At 39.0% G+C, this 19,666-nt stretch overlaps 1 protein-coding gene across 1 annotated transcript; it reads right to left on the reverse strand.

Annotated features, from left to right (window-relative positions):
* Positions 1-319: 319 nt before the first annotated feature.
* LOC141903503 (maternal embryonic leucine zipper kinase-like) lies at positions 320-19,534 on the reverse strand. The gene is made up of 17 exons (XM_074791623.1): positions 19,417-19,534; positions 19,188-19,251; positions 18,973-19,058; positions 18,771-18,887; positions 18,162-18,305; positions 17,624-17,692; positions 17,343-17,435; positions 17,051-17,149; positions 16,795-16,962; positions 16,212-16,298; positions 15,996-16,121; positions 15,311-15,563; positions 14,586-14,727; positions 14,285-14,471; positions 14,070-14,173; positions 13,815-13,992; positions 320-867 (listed from the first exon to the last, which is right to left on the reverse strand). The coding sequence occupies exons 2-16, from the start codon at positions 19,234-19,236 to the stop codon at positions 13,815-13,817; spliced, it is 1,902 nt and encodes a 633-aa protein (XP_074647724.1). The 5' UTR covers positions 19,237-19,251; positions 19,417-19,534; the 3' UTR covers positions 320-867.
* Positions 19,535-19,666: the final 132 nt, after the last annotated feature.

The raw sequence follows: 19,666 nt of genomic DNA on the forward strand, positions 1-19,666 counted from the left end.
TTATGCCGGGGTCAGTTTGGAACATTTTGGGAGTCCACATACGCCATAGACCATATAGATTAGCATTCCCTTTGCGGTTGTGACCGATTGTGAATCAGTTCAAGATATTGCCAGTCACTTCGGTTGACGAATACAGAATTGCATATAAACTAACATATTTCAAATAACTGTAATTATGGCATTTATTGAGTCGTTTACAAATATATACAATACAAGGGTTAGGGCTGTTGAATAAAATCAATACAATTCTATTCACTTTAAGATACATGTTTAAAAATCTCATGATTTTATTATATAATTTAAAATTGTAAAAGCCTTCATGAAATATTATTGCCAGGAAGAACATTTTGAGAGGCACATAAAATTGAATTAAAATTGAACAATAACCTGATAACTATTCACATTGTTCATTAATACATATCTAATACAATACAAGGCCCTGTTTTATAGACTGGTATCAACTTAAACCCGAGCTAACTCAATTGATTTTCAGTTCAGTTATTACCAGTCTACAAAAGCCGTGCCTGGCTACTCAGTGGTTTAATATAAACACAGTACACATAATGTATGAGATTTATTTACAAATTTACAAGTCGTTAAATCGCCTTAAAATCGAAATAATTAGTAAACTTCAAGTTGAGACTCTCATTCTATCATCACTTTTCTACAATACGATTTAATAACTCACAAAATATACTTTTTACACCGAGTCGGAATCAATCCCGACCACTCGGGCCCAGTTAAACAGTTCCGGGATAAGACTGATTCTACTTAGTCAGTTTTAACCAAGGCCTAAAACTGTAGATAGAACTGTTTAAATGATGTTTACTTCCGATGAGAGTTCTTGCGATTCTTCCTCCATTTCATCTATAAATATAAACAAAGAACACATATTAGATTAAATGAACAGCCACTTTCCACCCACTTACGAATCCCGTGAGTTTTCCCTGATTTTTCCATATCATTACCCGGTACTCGAAATTACCTGAGTGAATCGGAGAAATTTCTAAGTTTAAAATGTAAAAACTCATTCATTTTTTCATGAATTACATATTGATTAAGAAACACAGTCCATAGCATTATCCAAATTCCCTGAGTTTTCCCGGTTTTTAAATAGATTTTGTCGAATTTTCCCAGATTTTTCTGATTCCCTGCGTTTTCCAGGTTTTCCAGGTCAGTGGAGTCACCCCACAAGCGGTATACCGAAACTGAAATCCGTCCACCAAAAATATCTCATAAAACAACTGAGAAAGAGTTTGTGGCTCCGCGATGTAAAGTCATCAATGCCACTTCCTCGTACACGGCCACTTCAAGTGCAGCTTTTGTTCACTTTTGTTTTCGCGATGTCGCCCGACAAGAAAACCCACTAGCAGAAAATGGTCGCCGGGTCTGGAAAGATTGATGACGGCCGGTCGCGTCGCGCGGATAAAAGCGACTTATTATCCGCTCGGGTATGGTTACACATGAAACCAGACGTGTTCGATACGTTTCGAACTAAATCAGAAATTCGTGTTCGCCGACGAATTATGAATGCGACAACAACAATAACCGCCACGGCGACCCCACAGAGGAAGAACGAGGTCGCAAACAGAAATCAGAATTGTTTCCGCGTAAATCGAGCAGAAGAATGATTGATTTCTAAATAACATCGGCCCGTGTTTAGAAACAATGAATCTGTGACTTGCTGTGACTGCAATATCATCAGAAAACTGAACACTTACAACCGGTTCTACAGTAAGCATAGAACTATGCTTATGAGACCAGTTTCAATAAGTTACATCGGTCAAAGGATCGCAACCTTAGAAAAAATGAATATGCTCAGATATCTAGAGACCTAAATAGTTATAGGACTGCAATCTTAGAATTTATGTTTAAGTATTTTAAGACCAGTCTCCATTGGTTATAGAACCACGATCTCACACACAAATATGCCTTGACTTTTTAAGAAACAGTCTTAATTGATTATATGTAGTGGGACCACTATCTTGTAAATACACTAATACAAGTTTCAGACCAGTCTTAATCGGTTTAATGATCTTAACTTAAGTAAATATCTACCTAGTAGTTTTAAGACCAGTCTCGATTGTTCGAAGGACCACAATGTTAATATGGTTAAATTAAGACCCGTATCAATTGGTCATAGAATCAAAATCATAGCTTTTTCCGTAACAAACTCTAGAAGCAGTTCTTGCAGCAAGAAATTTCTTTAAAAAAAAAATAGGATAAAAACTCAATCCATAAATGCACAAATCTAGCGTCTAAATATGAAATGTGATCGACCGAGTTTTAAAATACCGAGGAATGAGCAAAGCTTTCAATCAAATAATCAGATGAGATTTTAATTAAATCGAAATCGACCGGTGAGCGATGATTAAAGTGATTAGTTAGGCATAAAACCTGCAGTAATATAATAATAATCACATACACACCGTGAACGATCATCGTCTGGTCTGCAGTTAATAGTCTACGATACCAGACCTGACCGCTGAATTAATCTCTGTATTAGATCGGAATTAATCGCCAATAAAACAATTTCATCGGATTGTCTGACGTAGCATCAACATATGGCTGCACGGTGACCGTGCATACGATACAGTATTAAGACTATTGTTATGAAACATATGCCTATCAGATTTCACTTCGCCCATCTGGGATAGGATTTCATTCGCAAATTCGAGAACTTATGACCTCAAATTTCAAGAAAAGCAGATCGAAAACTATTTTTTCAACGTAGAAAGCGGCTGAAAGCGTGTTTGAACGGAGTAGTAACAGTTGACTATAAAAAGGGAAAAGGGAATCCGCGCCCAAAGGGGTGGACCAAGAGGCTGACTTCAACTGGAGCATGAAGAAATGAAATGAGAAGGGCATTATACTGAAAAAGGGCACGTTATAAGCAGGAAAAACAAGGGTCCGGAAAATTTGGAAATTTCAGTGCATTTGCATACAATTTCTAGGTACTTTTAAATGGCCATTTAAGAATATAGAAGCTAAACAGAGTGGAGTGACTGCTGTCTTATTAGTCGCAGCTACGAGCAATCATGATTGCTCGTAGGTTGACTAGTCCAAAAATGGCCCTAAGACTGGTCTCGAACCTAAGCAATGACTACGCAACTGGCTCCAGATCTTGAAGGTCAAGATCCTAGGGAAATTTCATACGCTGTTAAGACTTCTACCTGAAACTTCTAAATTGCCACTAGGTTTAGTAAATAAGAGTAAGCAGCAGTGAATGATTGGTGTAGCGTAGTTACGATGATGGGTTCTCAGAACACAATGAGCCATCAAAATATCACGCCTGCATGAACGCGGCGGCAAGAAAACATTATTTATCCCGCGCAAAGAAATTACCGATCGTTTCCTGAATCAGAGATCGAAAGATAATAAAATGCGAATGTGACGTTCATGTTGATTAAAGTCTATGGCGGCTGAGACACTACACGCCGTCATATATCACTGCGTTACACACTGGACAGGTCGAATATACGATCAGAATTTACAATGATGTTTAACAGGGTGGCGACTTTGCACCCATTTACAAATCCGCGAATACGCGGTCAATAACGCATCCAAATTCTCTTTAGAGTTTTCCAGCTTTTTGGTCAGATTTGTAGAATTTTCCCTGATTTCCTGGGCCCGGTTTCACAGACTGAGTATCAAAGTTATCCTTAGGGGTAAATCCTCAATTTGGGTGACAACCACCATAGTAACAATGAGAAACCATGGTTATAACGGACAAATTTCAAAATGTTCCCAGGGACTATCTTTCTTCCACATCTATGAAACCCAGCCCTGGTTTTTCACATCATTCAAAGTTCCATGATCAGATATATGGCCTTCAGAACGATTTCCGTTGATACAACCGAGGTCTAAATTTATTGAAAAAATCTAAGATCTACTTGCCCTACACATGCAGTCCGATTGGTGGGACAAGTCGAGTGGGAAAAAGGCTTTGAGACATAAAATTGCACTATAGCCCGGTGGACAAGGTATAATGATAACCTACTTGCCCGAATGAAAATAAACTTGTCCCGTGCAATTGGACAAGTGCTTAGATCGGACCCGGACTACGTAGTAATACAGGGTAATCCTCACCTTACTCAGACAAGGCCAAATCGGATTTTTGACTAAATCGGACAGAAACGAAATCATTTTTCTGACTTCCTAACGTAAGCCTATTTAGTTGTAAATGTAATACTTTATGGCTGAAAAATCAAAACGAGCGGAACTCAATTTTACCCCTCAAACGCTACAACAGGCGAGAGTTACAACCGAAGGTTGGTGTGGTCTCCTACCGCATTCAAAACATATCGTTTGTACTTCAAGCTTGAATGCAGTGGTCACCATGAATAACATCAGTTCCCAGGGGTCAAAACATTCAACAAAAACTCGAATACAAAAATCGAAATCTGAACACTGGTCTAAACGAGCCGCGATACGGTGGACAGTAGATACACACGTGTTCATCATCGATAAATAACATCGATTCAAATGTCGCCCTATTGTTTTTATAAGGTTGTATCCCGGTATCAGATGCTGGTCTATTGATGATCGCGTCCGATTCCCAAGACTCGACCATTGCGAAATTCACGACAACTGATACTCAGTCGGCCAGGTGACAACAATACGTATTGTTGTAAAGCGCAACAATGTGTGTGTGTGAACTATTACGCCACGTGCCCGGATGAGAGACGCGTTTGGTGCCTGGACTAAACCTGTCCGATTCTGTACCGACTACAAACCATCTACAAAATGTTTCACGGTGGCCACTTTTACCACTTTTAAGATCAGTCTAAGTTCACATTGGTTCTATTGTCAGCTTAAGACCAGTCTAAGCTCATTTTGGTTCTATAATTAATCTAACAACGTAACACTTGTCTTAATTAATTTTGGTTCTATAACCAATCTAAAAACTAAAGACCAGCCTAAAGATTTGAGACTTTTTTTTTACTTAATCCACGACCGTGCAACCAACCCCGGGGTCTTTGAAATAACCACCTTCAAAAGCGGTTGCGATCAATTTTTCGTGCGACCGTTTTCGAGATTTTCACGACGACGATTTCCATTACGGGACGCACGCGCGACGAAGTGTAAGGAGACAAGATAACAATAAACGATGCAAGTGTTCGTCACCGATAACAACTACAGATACTTCGCAATCGTTAAATGTTTTTCGAGAAGTTCGTATCGCTGCCCGTGCAAACGTGTCAGCGACGACGTGCTGAAATAATCTACCGGTGAATCTAACATCGATCGCCCGTGCGTTCAGTTAAACGACTGAGATTTCACTCTGAGTTCCAATCGTATAATTATGACGTTCAGTTTAATGAACGCGGCGGAAATACGGCATCGGTCAACAAAAAAGAGAAGAGAAATTAAATTCAAATTTGTCATCGTGATAATTTCTCAACTTTCTTATCAGTGAGAAGACACCACCGTTGCTGTTTATTGATTCGTCCATAAGTGTTTTTTTACTTTCACACTGATCTACAATTACTGCGCGCAGATTATGAAATGATCGAACAAGATTTGTGTTTCATAGATCAAGTGAGATCGAGTCAGGATCGCGCAAACATAGGTTCTACCACCGAGGAAGATTTTACAGATTTTTAATGCATTTCTGACCCAAATTTGGGCTCACCAGAAACATCAAACCAGACCCAACGAATCGCGATCTGGTCGAGGTCAGACCCAGCCGAATCATCTCTGTCTGATCACCGCTGAGAAGTACAGTCGTGATCAGTTACTTGCTGTTTGAAATTGTACAAAAATGCAATAATCACAACAAACTCTAACCGATGATTTACACGAATATTATGTAAATTCCATTTACATTTTGTACCATGCAGGGCGACTTGCTAGACTTGTACAAGTCCAGGAATGGATTCAGGGCGACTTGTAAGACTTGTACAAGTCCATCAGATTTCGAGTGCCCTTTTTCTTTTTGTCAATGGCACATTTCAGTTCGGGAGCACACCCTATATTGCGTTTTTCGACATCGAAGTACCTTTTGGGATGTACTTCAAAATTGGCGTCTGCCCCCTGCTATGATTCCCGAATTCAAAATTAAAGCCCGTGTTTTATTCGGAGCAGCGGTGCAGGGTTAGTAGTCAGGCAGACGCTACGAGAATCAGATCGGTCGTATTTCTACATATTCCTCTCCGTTGTTTTTTCATTGTTTCGATTCTTCGTCAGTATTATATTATCGAGCGGGCTCGCGAGCGACCGGAGACCAGGGACGAGGATTGTTGATATTTTACGAGGTGGAAACGTAACCGAATTGCTCATTATTATGGCCGACTGGGGACCGCGTTCGACGGAATCAGCATGGCGTGTTGGATGGAGATAATTTTCTTGGTTCGGTCACAGTCGGCTGATTCGCTATATCATTACGCGGGGGTAACAGTGATGGATGACCCGTACATCACAGCGCGCCGCACACTGCTGCTGCTGCTGCTGCTCTGTGATATATCAACAAAAAGTGCGCCGGCGCAAATTGCAGTAGAGAGGATGTGAAAATCACCGAATCAGGATCGAAATAACGAATTGAGCAGAAAAATTATCAGCGGCAAGAATCGTACATAGTCATGTTTCAATTACTTAACAAAAAAATTCTGTAAATTCGACCGCCGATCACACATTATCTGTACTTCGATTTCCGATTTCAAAATGAAACCCCCTGTTTCACTCCCGGCAGGTGTGGTGGGTTTGTTAGGGACGCCATCAAATCAAATGAAATCTACCGATTAAATAGATAACGAGGTCAATCCCTATTTCAAGGTCACACATCAGCGAGAAACTCATTTCACATAATGTCTACTTTCTGCTAATCGATGTGACTTGTTTTTTCTGTGTGATATTTTGCTAAAGCTTGGGGCTGCGGGAGGTACATACTTCATTTAGGTCTATATCCGAAAAATACATCTATATCTCGTGGAGACGTTTCAACTTGCGGGATTTAGTCCCGATTCCCAGAATGTACTGAAATTTCACATCAATTTTATATCAGATTTTTTCGCAACGTCAACTGTTGTTCGTACATACATATCAACAGATATATGACCTCTTATAACCGGCCTAATTCGTTAATTGAACCGATATTTACCGAGATCAGGCGTGATAAACGTCGTCTAAACCGGATTAATCTGAAAGAACTTGAAGAAAACTTCCGCAATTCGAATTCGATACCGAACAATAAAACGATCCGCGATTCGACAAAAGCTGTCGGGTTTTTCTCGAACAATAATCCATCAAAAAATCAGAAATGAATACGTTATAATCGAATATGTGAATATTTCATCGTGATTTGAGGAAGGAGGTTTTTCTTCGAATTGTGACGATGTTTATTCGCGGAAATAAGACGAAGCTGAAGTTTACCGAGGGCGACCGCCGTGACGCGACATCTCAAACATGCTGATCACTAGTTTAATTAGAGTGTTAGAAAATTCAGCCAGGGCTAAAAAAAATGATGCCTTGTTTCTCGTTTCTGCTCAGCTTAAAAAGTTGACCGTACTAAGAACAGTTATCCACTCAACAAACTGAGCTAACCTCACATGACTACATACAATACTTTCTATAAAGATCATGATGAAGCTAAACATAACGGATATCATGTTCAATTTGTTGTATAAACGAATAAACATCTTCTTCACGAGGAGTCACTAATCATCTTCAGGAGGAGTCAATAATCATCTTCAGGAGTAGTCAATAATCATCTTCAGGAGGAGTCAATAATCATCTTCAGGAGGAGTCAATAATCATCTTCAGGAGGAGTCAATAATCATTGTCAGGAGGAGTCAATAATCATTGTCAGGAGGAGTCAATAATCATTGTCAGGAGGAGTCAATAATCATCTTCAATACTGATGTCATCCTCAAGAGTCAATAGTCATTAGCTATAGCAATGATCTGATTACAAATTTAATTGCAGTTTTTAAGAGAAACAAGGTATCAATTTTCTTTAGCCTAATCTGGGTTTTTTGTCCATTGACAGGGAATTAACGAAGCAAAGAAAAAAAAACGCAAACATTTTTTTTTTCAAATTTCATTCTCGTAGTAGAATGCTTAATGTTTAACGACGTTCACCACGCGAGGAACAGTTTTGACAACTGGAACTAAATGGAGCCGAACGAACGGAGAAAACCACAATGAAAACATCATCAAATTCAACTGAAAAACGTCGCACAAACCAGCATTCGACGTTCTCCGCCAGTCACGCACCGGTGAACGTTGTTTTCTTAGCATTGTTGTGTCATCGCCGTCGACGACGACTCGGTAGCTAAGAACGCGCGCGCGCGACGCGGGGCCGCCCCGTCCGAAAGAAATATACGAGACAGGAAGCAAAACAGTTCGGCGCTTAATTACAAACGCGAGCGGTTTAACGACGAATTTCGCGAAGGAAGTCGAACCACATTCAAAACAAACTGGTTACAGTCAAATCGGCTACGGTTTACGAGCAGGTAGAAAAACAAGAGTGAATCGACATCCTACGAGCAAACAACGAACGTGATTTATGAGGCTTTATATGAAATATAAATCATGAAAATGTAACAATCACAACAAACCCGAACCAACCCCGCAACGCATTAATTTCAGGATCGTAGAAATAATAGGCTTCATTATCGTTGTAACGTTTGATGAAACACTCAATCAATGTTATAGATATAATATTAAAAAGTATTCGCGAAGATGACTCCTGTAGATGACTTTATAGACTCGAGTCGTGAAGATGACTTCAGTATTCCTGAAGATGACTTCAGTATTCCTGAAGATGACTACTGACTCCTGAAGATGACTTCAGTATTCCTGAAGATGACTTCAGTATTCCTGAAGATGACTTCAGTATTCCCGAAGATGACTTCAGTATTCCCGAAGATGACTTCAGTATTCCCGAAGATGACTTCAGTATTCCCGAAGATGACTTCAGTATTCCCGAAGATGACTTCAGTATTCCTGAAGATGACTTCAGTATTCCTGAAGATGACTTCAGTATTCCTGAAAATGACTATTGACTCTTAAAGATGACTTCACTAATCCTGATGATGATCATTGACTCCTCCTGAAGATGACTTCAGTACCAGTATTTCTGAAAATGTCTTTTGACTATTGACGACTTTGGTAATCAATGCAGAAGATGACAATGGACTCTTGAAGATGACTTTGACTCCTGAAGATGTCAGAAGAACAAATAAAACATGAGCTTAAGAAAACATTTCAAACTCGTTTTTCTTTCTCATTTTGGGATTTTATATCATTCTATATTTTCATTTCAAAACTCCCTAAACTAGTAACTGGACGCGGGAGAGAATGGAAAATTGAAAAGCTAAATGATTTGATTGTTTAGTCTGCAGGACATAACCAAACTGAGAACAATCCCGATGATAAAGATAAGATATCAGTGCGGGTTTAATCATCGAGTTCCTAAAACAATTATCATTACGAAATAAAAGATGAAGAGATTAGACTTGTATCTTTAAAATGAGCGACAACACGACCGACCGAGACATGCACGCTACAACAAAGCGCATCCCGGCGACCGTCGAAAAATGTATAAATCAGATTTAATTGTTGCATGACCGCAAAACCGAACATTCGCTAGTGACATCAACTGGCGTCAGTTAGACGGCCGCGCGAGGTTATCCGATATCGGATTTTAAATAATCCTCTTCGAAATCTCAATCACGTTAATATCATCAGATTTATCATATTATTATCGGTCACTTCATCGAAAACGTTTAGATCTCGTTGTCCGTCTACGTGATGTGATAGTTTTCGATTATCGTTTTGTTTCTAGAAACCGTTTGAAATGTGCTTAATTCGGGGTTAATTGCTTTAACCCTTTCAGAGCTGGCGATAACGTGCACATTTTTAAAAATTCCACCCTAGTGTGTTGAATAGCAGGCATACGGCTATAGTATGTCTACGGGCTGCGCGGTGTATCATTAGTTACTAATATTTAACTGTGTTTGAATGGTAAAGCCCAAGCTCCAGCCCGAGCCCAAATCACATACTGGTAAGCGTTTTTAGCGTAGAGTAATTGTTTCCAATGGTGCGAAACCTGGTTTTAGCCCTTCCAAAACGCCGGGGTAGGCCTGAAACTAACTTCAGCATGCGTCAAACTGATAGCCTGTAAATGCTAACCGAGTGATTTACACACTCTTATTAATAAACACTGGCTAAAACTGATTTTGGTCTGGTGGTCAGGGTCGGTCATCTCCACGTTGTTACTCATTTCTAGGAAGACCCACTAACTGAACAGCTTTCAGTTTAAAAACTCCTGCAACAAAACCTCAGTCCTTTAAATGAATAGATAATCACAAGACGGACATTATCGACCGCATAGAATATAAATCAAACCGCGAACGGCAATAGCGTTCATAATCAGTTTCATAAACATATTAAACGGCCAGTAATCGAGGCTAACAGATTTTTTTCACCGCGGTAAATGTCTCCCAGAAGGATCGTAGATTTATCAGAGGGTGAGCGAGCGAGCGTACGACGCGCACTGTCCGTCCGCGCTAATGTCTACGATGTGCACGTACGTGTAAAAAACACAAATTAAACCAATTTACAAATAAAAGACTCGTTTCTAGATGGATAAAGTCGACGTACATCTGGCCGGATCGGTCTAACCGAAATCACCATCGTTTAAACGCATTTAAAATCCTAACGGGACGGACCGCCGCACCCGAGGGAACTATACTGGACAGTCGCACTCTAGGGAACTATACTCGGCACCGACCAGCCCGACAATCTTGACGATCAATTCGTTTTTGCCCGGCTCTGATTGTCCGGCCACTTGATCCGCAATTCACTATTGTTCTCGTCACAATAAAAGCTCTTTAAACGCTAATCCGTTATTTAGATACAAACGCAGATAATTCTTTTAAAGGTTTCATTTACTCGATCGATCGATGTTTACCGATGAAAAACAGTTTTTGATGATGAGGTTCCACTCCGCGCTCCTCAAAGGTTTTTCGTGACCACAAGATACGCATTGCAGATAATAAGATCGTCTTTAGTTATTGATACCGAATGAGGTTTTATTTTTATTTCTCCAGTTTTTATCATTAACTATATCTAATATTTGCAGACCGATTTATGAGATAAACAATTGAAAAAAAAATAACGGCTTAACGCAAAGAAATTCAGCGAAACCAACAAATTCTCGGATTCTAGAAATATTGCTTACAGTACAGTACTTCATATAGGGTTCTTACCGATCAGAGAATTCCCGATATTGACCTAACCCCTGACCAGAAACTCCCGTATCAAATTACAGGATATACTCAGCGAGGGCGTTTTTTAACAAGAGGTTCCTAATGCCACTTGTCACCAGCAAGACAAACAAGACACCAAAAATTCAAACTCCCGTATCAAATTACAGGATATACTCAGCGAGGGCTGTTTCTTATCAAGAGGTTCCTTGTGCCATTTGTCACCAGGAAGACAAACGAGACACCAAAACTTAAAATTCCTTGACTTATCCCTGATTTTCAAGAGGAGTAAAAATTTCTTAATTTTCCCTGATCTGTAAGAACCTGGTTTCAACAATAATCAATGGAAATTTAAACTCATTAGTAAACAGATCTGAATAGTCAGTAAGCAGATGCCTGAAGGCACTTAAAAGCCGACCAATGAACATCACTTTGTCGTTTTTAAAAACGCGAACAGCTTGACCACAACATTGATGGTAATGAGTGACACAAGTGTATGATAATGACACATAGAGATTATCTATTGAATATTGTATCGATGAACCACCTACTGATTGAACACCTGTCTCAGGTATCAATTAGGTCTCCAGCCATGTGCTCAATAGAACGAACACTGACTCTCTAATCTGTAATCTGACGTTAGCGATGAACAATAGATTTTCGGTAATATTTTCTCATCGAGCGTTGACTATAGGTTTTTTACATGATTTGGTTAAGCTTCAAAACTTCCACATAATCGTGAAAAGAACTATCTTCGAAACTTTATCTTTCAAAAACTTTCGGGGTCATTTTGTGTAATTTTCATCCTTGCCACTCTGATTACACTGAAGAATCTCAATTGAAAACACAATTTCCTATTGGTATCTCGAAATATTTTGTAGATTCCGGGAATCCAAAGCCAAGTATTCTAACCTTAAATAATATAAAAACTTATCGCCAACATTAAGGGCGCAGTGCAAAAAAAATCACTATTTTGTGGTTGTGAAAAAAATCATCATCCCGACTAATTTTCCTAATGAATCGGGCCGATTTATTTTAGCTATTTTTGCTATTGTTTTTACGATTCGTGACAGCGACACGATATCGACTAATCTAAAAGGCTAATTCCCATGATTTGCGATTCATTTTAATAACCGGAGAGAGACATAAGCAGCAGCAGCAGCGGCGGCGACAACACCCGCAAACAATCATCAACACAGTCGACATAGTGATTTCATTATTTATTCATCGCAATGATCAAATCGCTCGCGCTCTCTCTCTCTCTCGCGCGCTGAGAGACGGATTTGAAATGATTGAAAATCATAACCCACACGAATCACGAGAAGAGACGGGTCAGGGACCATTCATTCATTACGTACGCATGAAATTCTAATATTTGCACGTGAGCATACGTTCATTTAGAGCCATGCCCCTGCGTAACCTATGTACGGAAAAATGTATATCGTCAATATGAACAATCCGTCTGACATAACTTCAATACCGATTTTAATCTGAAAAGAAAAACTGTTACGAGCATTTAGAATTCGGTCTCAGAAATTTCTCATACAATAGTAGTCATAATAGCATGCGTAGGTACAACATATCATTTGACCCTCCTCGTCGTACAAGTACGCAGCGGAAATAACCCTCACCCGCCCCAATGTGCGTACGTAATAAATGAACGGTCCCTCACACGGAGAAAACGATGCATCGAACAATCGTCAATAATAAATGACGACAGACGCTTAGCAAATTATTACATACAATTTGGTAATGACCTGATAGCAGCGATACGCATGCGAGCTGAACGCACACGGCAGAAAAATACTAAAACACGCCACCATAATAATAACAATAACAATAATGAAACGTTTCAACGAGAAAAAAATAGAAAATCATTTTTAGAAAAGGTATTAAATTCAATACGGCGAAAGATAATAGAAAATCTATTATTTTTTCTGTAGCGTTTCTATTGATATTAAAATCTAGCCGGGAAATTAAATAGCATTTTCAACATCTAAATATCGAGATCGACAAGACATGAAAATCAGTCGGATCTTACGGATCAAATCAATCAGTAATCAACAGTAAGACCCTCAGTAACATCTTTCATTTTTCTGTTCAAATTAATCAGTAATCAACAGTACGACCCTCAGTAACATCTGTCATATTTCTATATGCATCAAATAAATCGAATCAATATTTCTCGTAATGCAGTAACAAATACTGAAAATCAGAAACAGTTGGCAGCTCTTGGTTAGTATTTCAGAGCACTTGGCACACCTGTAAATACCGATAAATTTCATTACCGCAGTTTTTGGTGACACTGCGTTAAACAGAAATGCTCAGTTCATCCACAGTGCCAAACATGTATATTTCTGTGATACGGGTTTTTCCTAAATCAATCCCCTTGGCATATTTTGGCAACGGGGGCATACATGACTTCTCGAGTGGCAGTGATCATGTAACATTAAACGAATGAAGCCTCAAATTTAGATCTACAATGCTGCCACCTTACGGTAAAATCTTGAACCAAAACTAAAACATCAACAGCCAGATGTATCAGGCAACATGGAAAACACTTTAAAACTATAAACCATAAATACAGTAAACCCTTTATTCTTACCTATAAATTAGCAGAGACTAGAATATCTTCACACAGTCGTTTATAATGCCAGATATCACCTTTAACGCGTTTCCTTCTGACGCCGATCAACTCAACCCTCGGTACCTGACAAACTTCCAGATCGAACGCCAGTTGTATTTTACCCCAATCATCGGTGACGAAACATCGTAATTCATACCTGAATTAATACAATTCACTCTCAAACAACAGGAAACAGAAATAAATAAAACTAATGATGATATATCGAGTACATACCCATTTTGCTTGAAAGAGATTTTCTTATCACAGAGGGAGGATTTCAAGCGATCGAGAATATGGTCGGCGCTGTATTCACTGGTGTTTGTTACATTGTGTACAGCCTGCAGAAATAACACACAAACCACCATTTAGTTTCTTCGATTTAAAGACAGTAATCGTCGGTATTTTTCTCGGTATATCTATATATCAGGGTCGACTCTGTACGAACGTACCTTCACTTTTCTAGGGCCGTCAACGACGCTTTTCTTTCTCGGCGTAAACATGTTCTTCATTTTATCGATGCCTTTTTCGAGGCTTCCGAATCGCGGGCCTTTCCTCTGTTGTCTCTGAAGAGTGTTCGGCATCGAGCCCGGTGTATCTATGTGTGACGAGTCCAAGTGACTATCGATCGATTGAGCTCTAAATATTTTTAAAAAAAACATATATATGAAAGAATAGAAAATTCCCCGACTTTTCCACGATTTCCAGGTAAGGGACGCCACCGTGTTTTACATTACAAAATTGTAAACTTACTTATTAGAGACTGGAGTTTGTAGCACCATGTTAGTGAGATTATTCAACTGAGAATCCACCGATCTCGACGGAGAAAGCGTGTTAGTCGCCGAGTAACCAACGTTCACCTGTCGAGCCGGGGTACACGCATTACGAGACGCTACTGAAAATACAATGTTTACGTTTATCGAGGTTTCCTATCTCTTATTATTAGGATTTAAGACAGGTTCGATTGGTCACTACTAATTCCTGAATACTCTTCCAGCTTTTTGACCAGAATACACTCAGAGCCAGCAATCAGTCTTACGTTGGCAAAGTTAGCTCAACATCAATCAACTTTATACTTAGGCTCCCGAATCCAGGAATTATCACAGGTCCCTCGAAATATATATTTTAAATATTCATTTTCCTATGCAGCCATTGATACAGTTTTCAATCATTATTGATTTATTCAAGAGAAATTCGTTTGACTTAAAGAAATTGATTGACGAAGACTGAGAGACTGGCAGATCCTTGCTCGCCATAAATGGAATGCTCGATTGCTGCAGCAGCTAATAGAGGTACCCCATTCTGCCTGAAGTTTCTCTGGACCCAGTTCCACAGTTGTGAGTTAGAGTTAACTCTGAGTTAAAGTTAGTTCATTTTCAATGTTTTAACCCAGGGTCAAATCTTAACTCAGAACTGTGGAACTGGATCCTGTAGTTTAGAGACCGTATTAAAATTCCAACGCAGTTTGATTGATTTACCGTTTAATCCGTCCTCAGTAGATCTCGCCAGTATATCGGAGATCGGTTGGGGTTTCTGCGTCGAAGACGGCGGCGATCGACTTCGTTTGACTTTAGCCGGAGTTTTAAACGGCGTCGACGGAACGGCGAAATTCTCTTTACCTTCGTCCGCATTGTTATAACTACTGACCGGACGTCGCGATGGTTTATCGGCGAGCGGTCTCGGCGGCGGTAATATGTAACGCCCTTCCAAATCGACGCTACAACTTCTAGGCTGAATGAGAAAGGCAAGAAAACATGTCCTACTTCACACATATTCCTATCAATGAACGCGAAGACAGTAGTACTAGTTACTACTGTCTGTCACACCTGCTCTCCGACGTGGTGCGAACGTTTTGGTCCGTAATTTCGTTAATTATCTGTTTATTAACGAAATTACGGACCAAAACGTCGCACGGAGAGCAGGTGTGACAGACAGTAGTTAACTGGTTTTGTCAGAAAATTATGAGCTTTTGCTACCAGTCCATAGTAACTTCATACAAATTTTGCTTTGATACATGTACCAGAAATTACTCTTAGCACATTTTTCGAGACCAATCTTCATTAAATTCCATATATAAAGCATGTCCACGGGGGGAAAAAAGATACAGCTAACCATAGTATGTAAGTTGTAAATTTGGGCGTGGGACGATTTTCTCCAACTTACCCGAGAAGGAGTTTGACCGTTTTGATCAGAGAGCGCTCGACTTTGTTGTATCAACCGTACCGGATCACCTCTTTGTTTTTTCACTAATAATAACTGATAGGTCGCCGTCAGATAGTCACATTTCCACTGAAAATAATAACAGTTTCGCCGAGGACTAGTGAGGACTAGTATATAAACTGAAACGAATACCGATTGAACAGCTTGAATAAAACAAACCTCTTTAATTTGTCGAATCATTTCTCTTTTACTTATTCCATAATTTACCGCTAATTCATTCACGCAATCGTCATCTATTATATCTTTCTGCGAAACCAAAAAGGACACAAAATTTAGCCAAAAATGTCGTGAATAAATACAATCCGTGCGTATCAAACTCAAGGCAAGAAATTTCACAATTAAAGGAACGAATCGGGTTCTTTAAAAATCCAGGTCCAAACTGTTTTGACTCAGAGGTAGTCTACTGTATGCTGCAAACAAGAGACAAACAAATTTCCTCTTTCTTTTTCTCAAAAAGTTTTGGGAATTTTGTTAAAATTAAAGGATTTTCCAGCGTAATGAAATGCATTTTTCAGTTTTGAAAGAGTTTTTCAGGAATTTAGGAGTCGTGGGGACTCTACACTTATTTACAGAACAACTAACTTATACTAAAGCAACTTATTCATAATAATGAACAGCAAACTAAACTTAAGGGGAGAGTTTTCTGTTGGTGAATATTCTTAAAAGGCTATAACATTACCATTATCTGCTACTACAAAGAAACAAAATTTTGTCACGAAAATAATAATCAATCATTTCATACCCGACATTTAGTTTCAGGATCGACCGATACGCCGTAACTTCTCTGCAACCACGGGTGATGACACAGTTCTCGGATGGTCACGCGTTTTTTCGGGTCGACTTGCAACATCGCGTCCAACAATTGAACGCTTTCCTTCGACAACCAGCGGGGGATCTCGTATCTACCGATCTATAAATACAAAACGGAAAACTATCATCAATATACTAGACAGTAGACACAAAACGAAATGGATTAAAAATCCATAATTCGACAGTACCTGAATTTTTCGATATAAGTAAGCGATACTGTCATCGTCGAACGGTAAAAAGCCGCACAGCAGAGCATACAATAAAACACCCATACTCCACAAATCAGTCTGAAATACACAACAACACACAATATATTTGACGATGAACTGGGCCCGATTCACGAAACTCTATTATTTGTATCAGTTACAACAGCTACTTCTTCATGTTTTAAGAAATCGTCAAAAACTGAACCTTAACTTTTCTAAGCTAATAAAATCAGACCCTGAGAAGAATCTATCACCATTATCATCTACAAATTACCTCCCGTCCGAGATATTCCTTGCCGGATATCAATTCCGGAGCTGCGTAAGCTGGACTACCACAACACGTATACAGATGATTATCCATACCTCCCTGAAAATCATACATTTTAAAATATAAAGTCATTTAAAAGAACTGAACCCAGTTCCACAGTTGTGAGTTAACTCTGAGTTAAAGTTAGTTCATTTCCAATGAGTTAACTCAAAGTCGACTCTTAACTCAGAACTGTGGAACTGGACCCTGGTCGTCAAAAATGTGCGAATCTATGCAAACGCTGTTACCTTCGGTTTAGCACATAGTCCAAAATCAATTAACTTTAAATTTTGATCTTCGTCTAGCAGCAAGTTTTCCTAGGAAAACAATATAACAAAATAAATCGTTAGATTCTGATTTTTTTTCTAAGGTTTTCCAAGGCAATGGTCACCCAGGACTTATTGATGGGTATTCAGGTTTCCTTTAGGCAATGGTCACCCTAACTGAGGATAATTTGAGGGGATTCAGGTTTTCTTAGGCAATGGTCACCCTAACTGAGGATGGTTTTAGGGGATTCAGGTTTTCTTAGGCAATGGTCACCCAGGATTGATGGGTATTCAGGTTTTCTTTAGGCTATGGTCACCCTAACTGAGGATGGTTTGAGGGGATTCAGGTTTTCTTTAGGCAATGGTCACCCTGATTGAGGACTTCCTCATACAAGGAGAATATTTCAAAATTTACAGGCAATTACAATTTCAACGAGGCGATAGATATGATTTCTAAAATTCAAATTAAAGACGTTTGTAGATTTGATCGGATGATCAGACTATTCGCGACATTACTCACAGGTTTAAGGTCACGGTGGGCGTAACCGTTCTGATGTATATAACCAACAGCCGAGACGATCTGTCGGAAGAACACACGCGCTTCATCTTCATGTAACCGATCTTTAGACACTATATAATCGAACAGCTCACCTCCGGGACAATACTACAATAATAATCATTCCATCGTCAAATGAAGTATGGTGAAATTCCACCAGTATTCGCCGAGATAAAGACACCGGATTTCTTCTTACAATCTAAATCTAACAATCATTTCTCAAATTTGACGTATGACTTACGACATGGAGGCCAATTTCCACAAATTTACAAATTCCCTCCTGAGTTTTCCATGTTTTGACACAAAATTCCCCGAGTAAATCCCGAGGAATTTCGTGGTTTTTGAAATGTTAAAATTTATTCCTTTTTTTAAGAATCATGTATCGAGAAACACATGGTCAATAACATTATCCAAATTAAATGAGTTTTCCAGGCTTTTTTGAAAATTTTAAAAATCCCTGATTTTTTCTAGATTTTTCTAAATCCCTGAGTTTTCTAGGTTTTCTAGGTCAATTTAAAGTGAAACCTCGTTCAAAACTTCAAGGTTGTTGAGTGGAAAAAAATCTTCAATTACCTCTAGGACCATATAATACTTGGTTTCTGTCTCGATGACTTGATAAAGTTTACAAATGTGTTGATGACAGAGCTGTTTCATGGCTTCTATTTCAACTTTCACCCTCGGTAGATCGTCCTAGAATTACAAAAAAACTTCTGAGTTACAAAAGATTTTTTCTTTCTGAATCAAATGAAAAGACAGATAACGAAGATATATTTACTCCTAAAGCTTTTTTATCCATTATCTTGATGGCAACTTTTTCACCAGTGAGTAAGTGATAAGCTTTTTTCACTTTTGCGAACCCACCTGAAAAAAGGATTTCATTTTTGACAGGCAGAACTTAACTACAGACATAATTAGGGGTGCATAGGCCTATAACCACCCCCTGCGCGCAACTGGCCTCATCAAAAAAGAAATTCTTTAAAAAATGCCTACCAGATCCGATAGTTTCAGCAAGTTGATACATTCCACTTAAAACAGACATCTTAATTCTTGTTATCTACAAAACAAATATGATTGAAATTGAATTCGTGCCATGTCTTTAAAGTGTAGCAGTTACTCAGTGATTTCCAGGGCAGGCAAAAAAGGAATGTCAAGCAAGGACCCTCTTTGGACTTAGCTTTTGAGTTAGGCCCTAATTAGGCAAACTGACTTAATTAACTACCTTTTGGTTCCCTTAAGATAATGTTTACTGTTCAAGGTGTAAAACTGATGAACTACAATGATTTAAACTAAAAACGAGCAAGTTTTATTGCTAAAAACGGCTTTTAAAACATGTTCGATATTCGCGAGAAGCCGCTTTTCTTCAAAAGTTGAAAATCACTTCCGCGTTCAAATTTGGCACCCTTCAGAAATAGAGGCAAAACTAAACTGCTTTTCTGAAAAGCAGTATAAAACATTGGATTAAAGGGATT

This window comes from Tubulanus polymorphus, chromosome 4, assembly GCF_964204645.1.
Source record: "Tubulanus polymorphus chromosome 4, tnTubPoly1.2, whole genome shotgun sequence".
Classification (NCBI taxonomy): domain Eukaryota; kingdom Metazoa; phylum Nemertea; class Palaeonemertea; order Tubulaniformes; family Tubulanidae; genus Tubulanus; species Tubulanus polymorphus.

Excerpts from the sequence above, each read along its gene's own strand:
- LOC141903503 (XM_074791623.1), bottom strand. The coding sequence starts at position 19,236 with ATGTCTGTTTTAAGTGGAATGTATCAACTTGCTGAAACTATCGGATCT. Across the intron at positions 19,059-19,187 it reads TGCTGAAACTATCGGATCTG|GTGGGTTCGCAAAAGTGAAA; the intron begins GTAGGCATTTTT and ends TCCTTTTTTCAG. Across the intron at positions 15,564-15,995 it reads ACGGTCAAACTCCTTCTCGG|CCTAGAAGTTGTAGCGTCGA; the intron begins GTAAGTTGGAGA and ends TTTCTCATTCAG.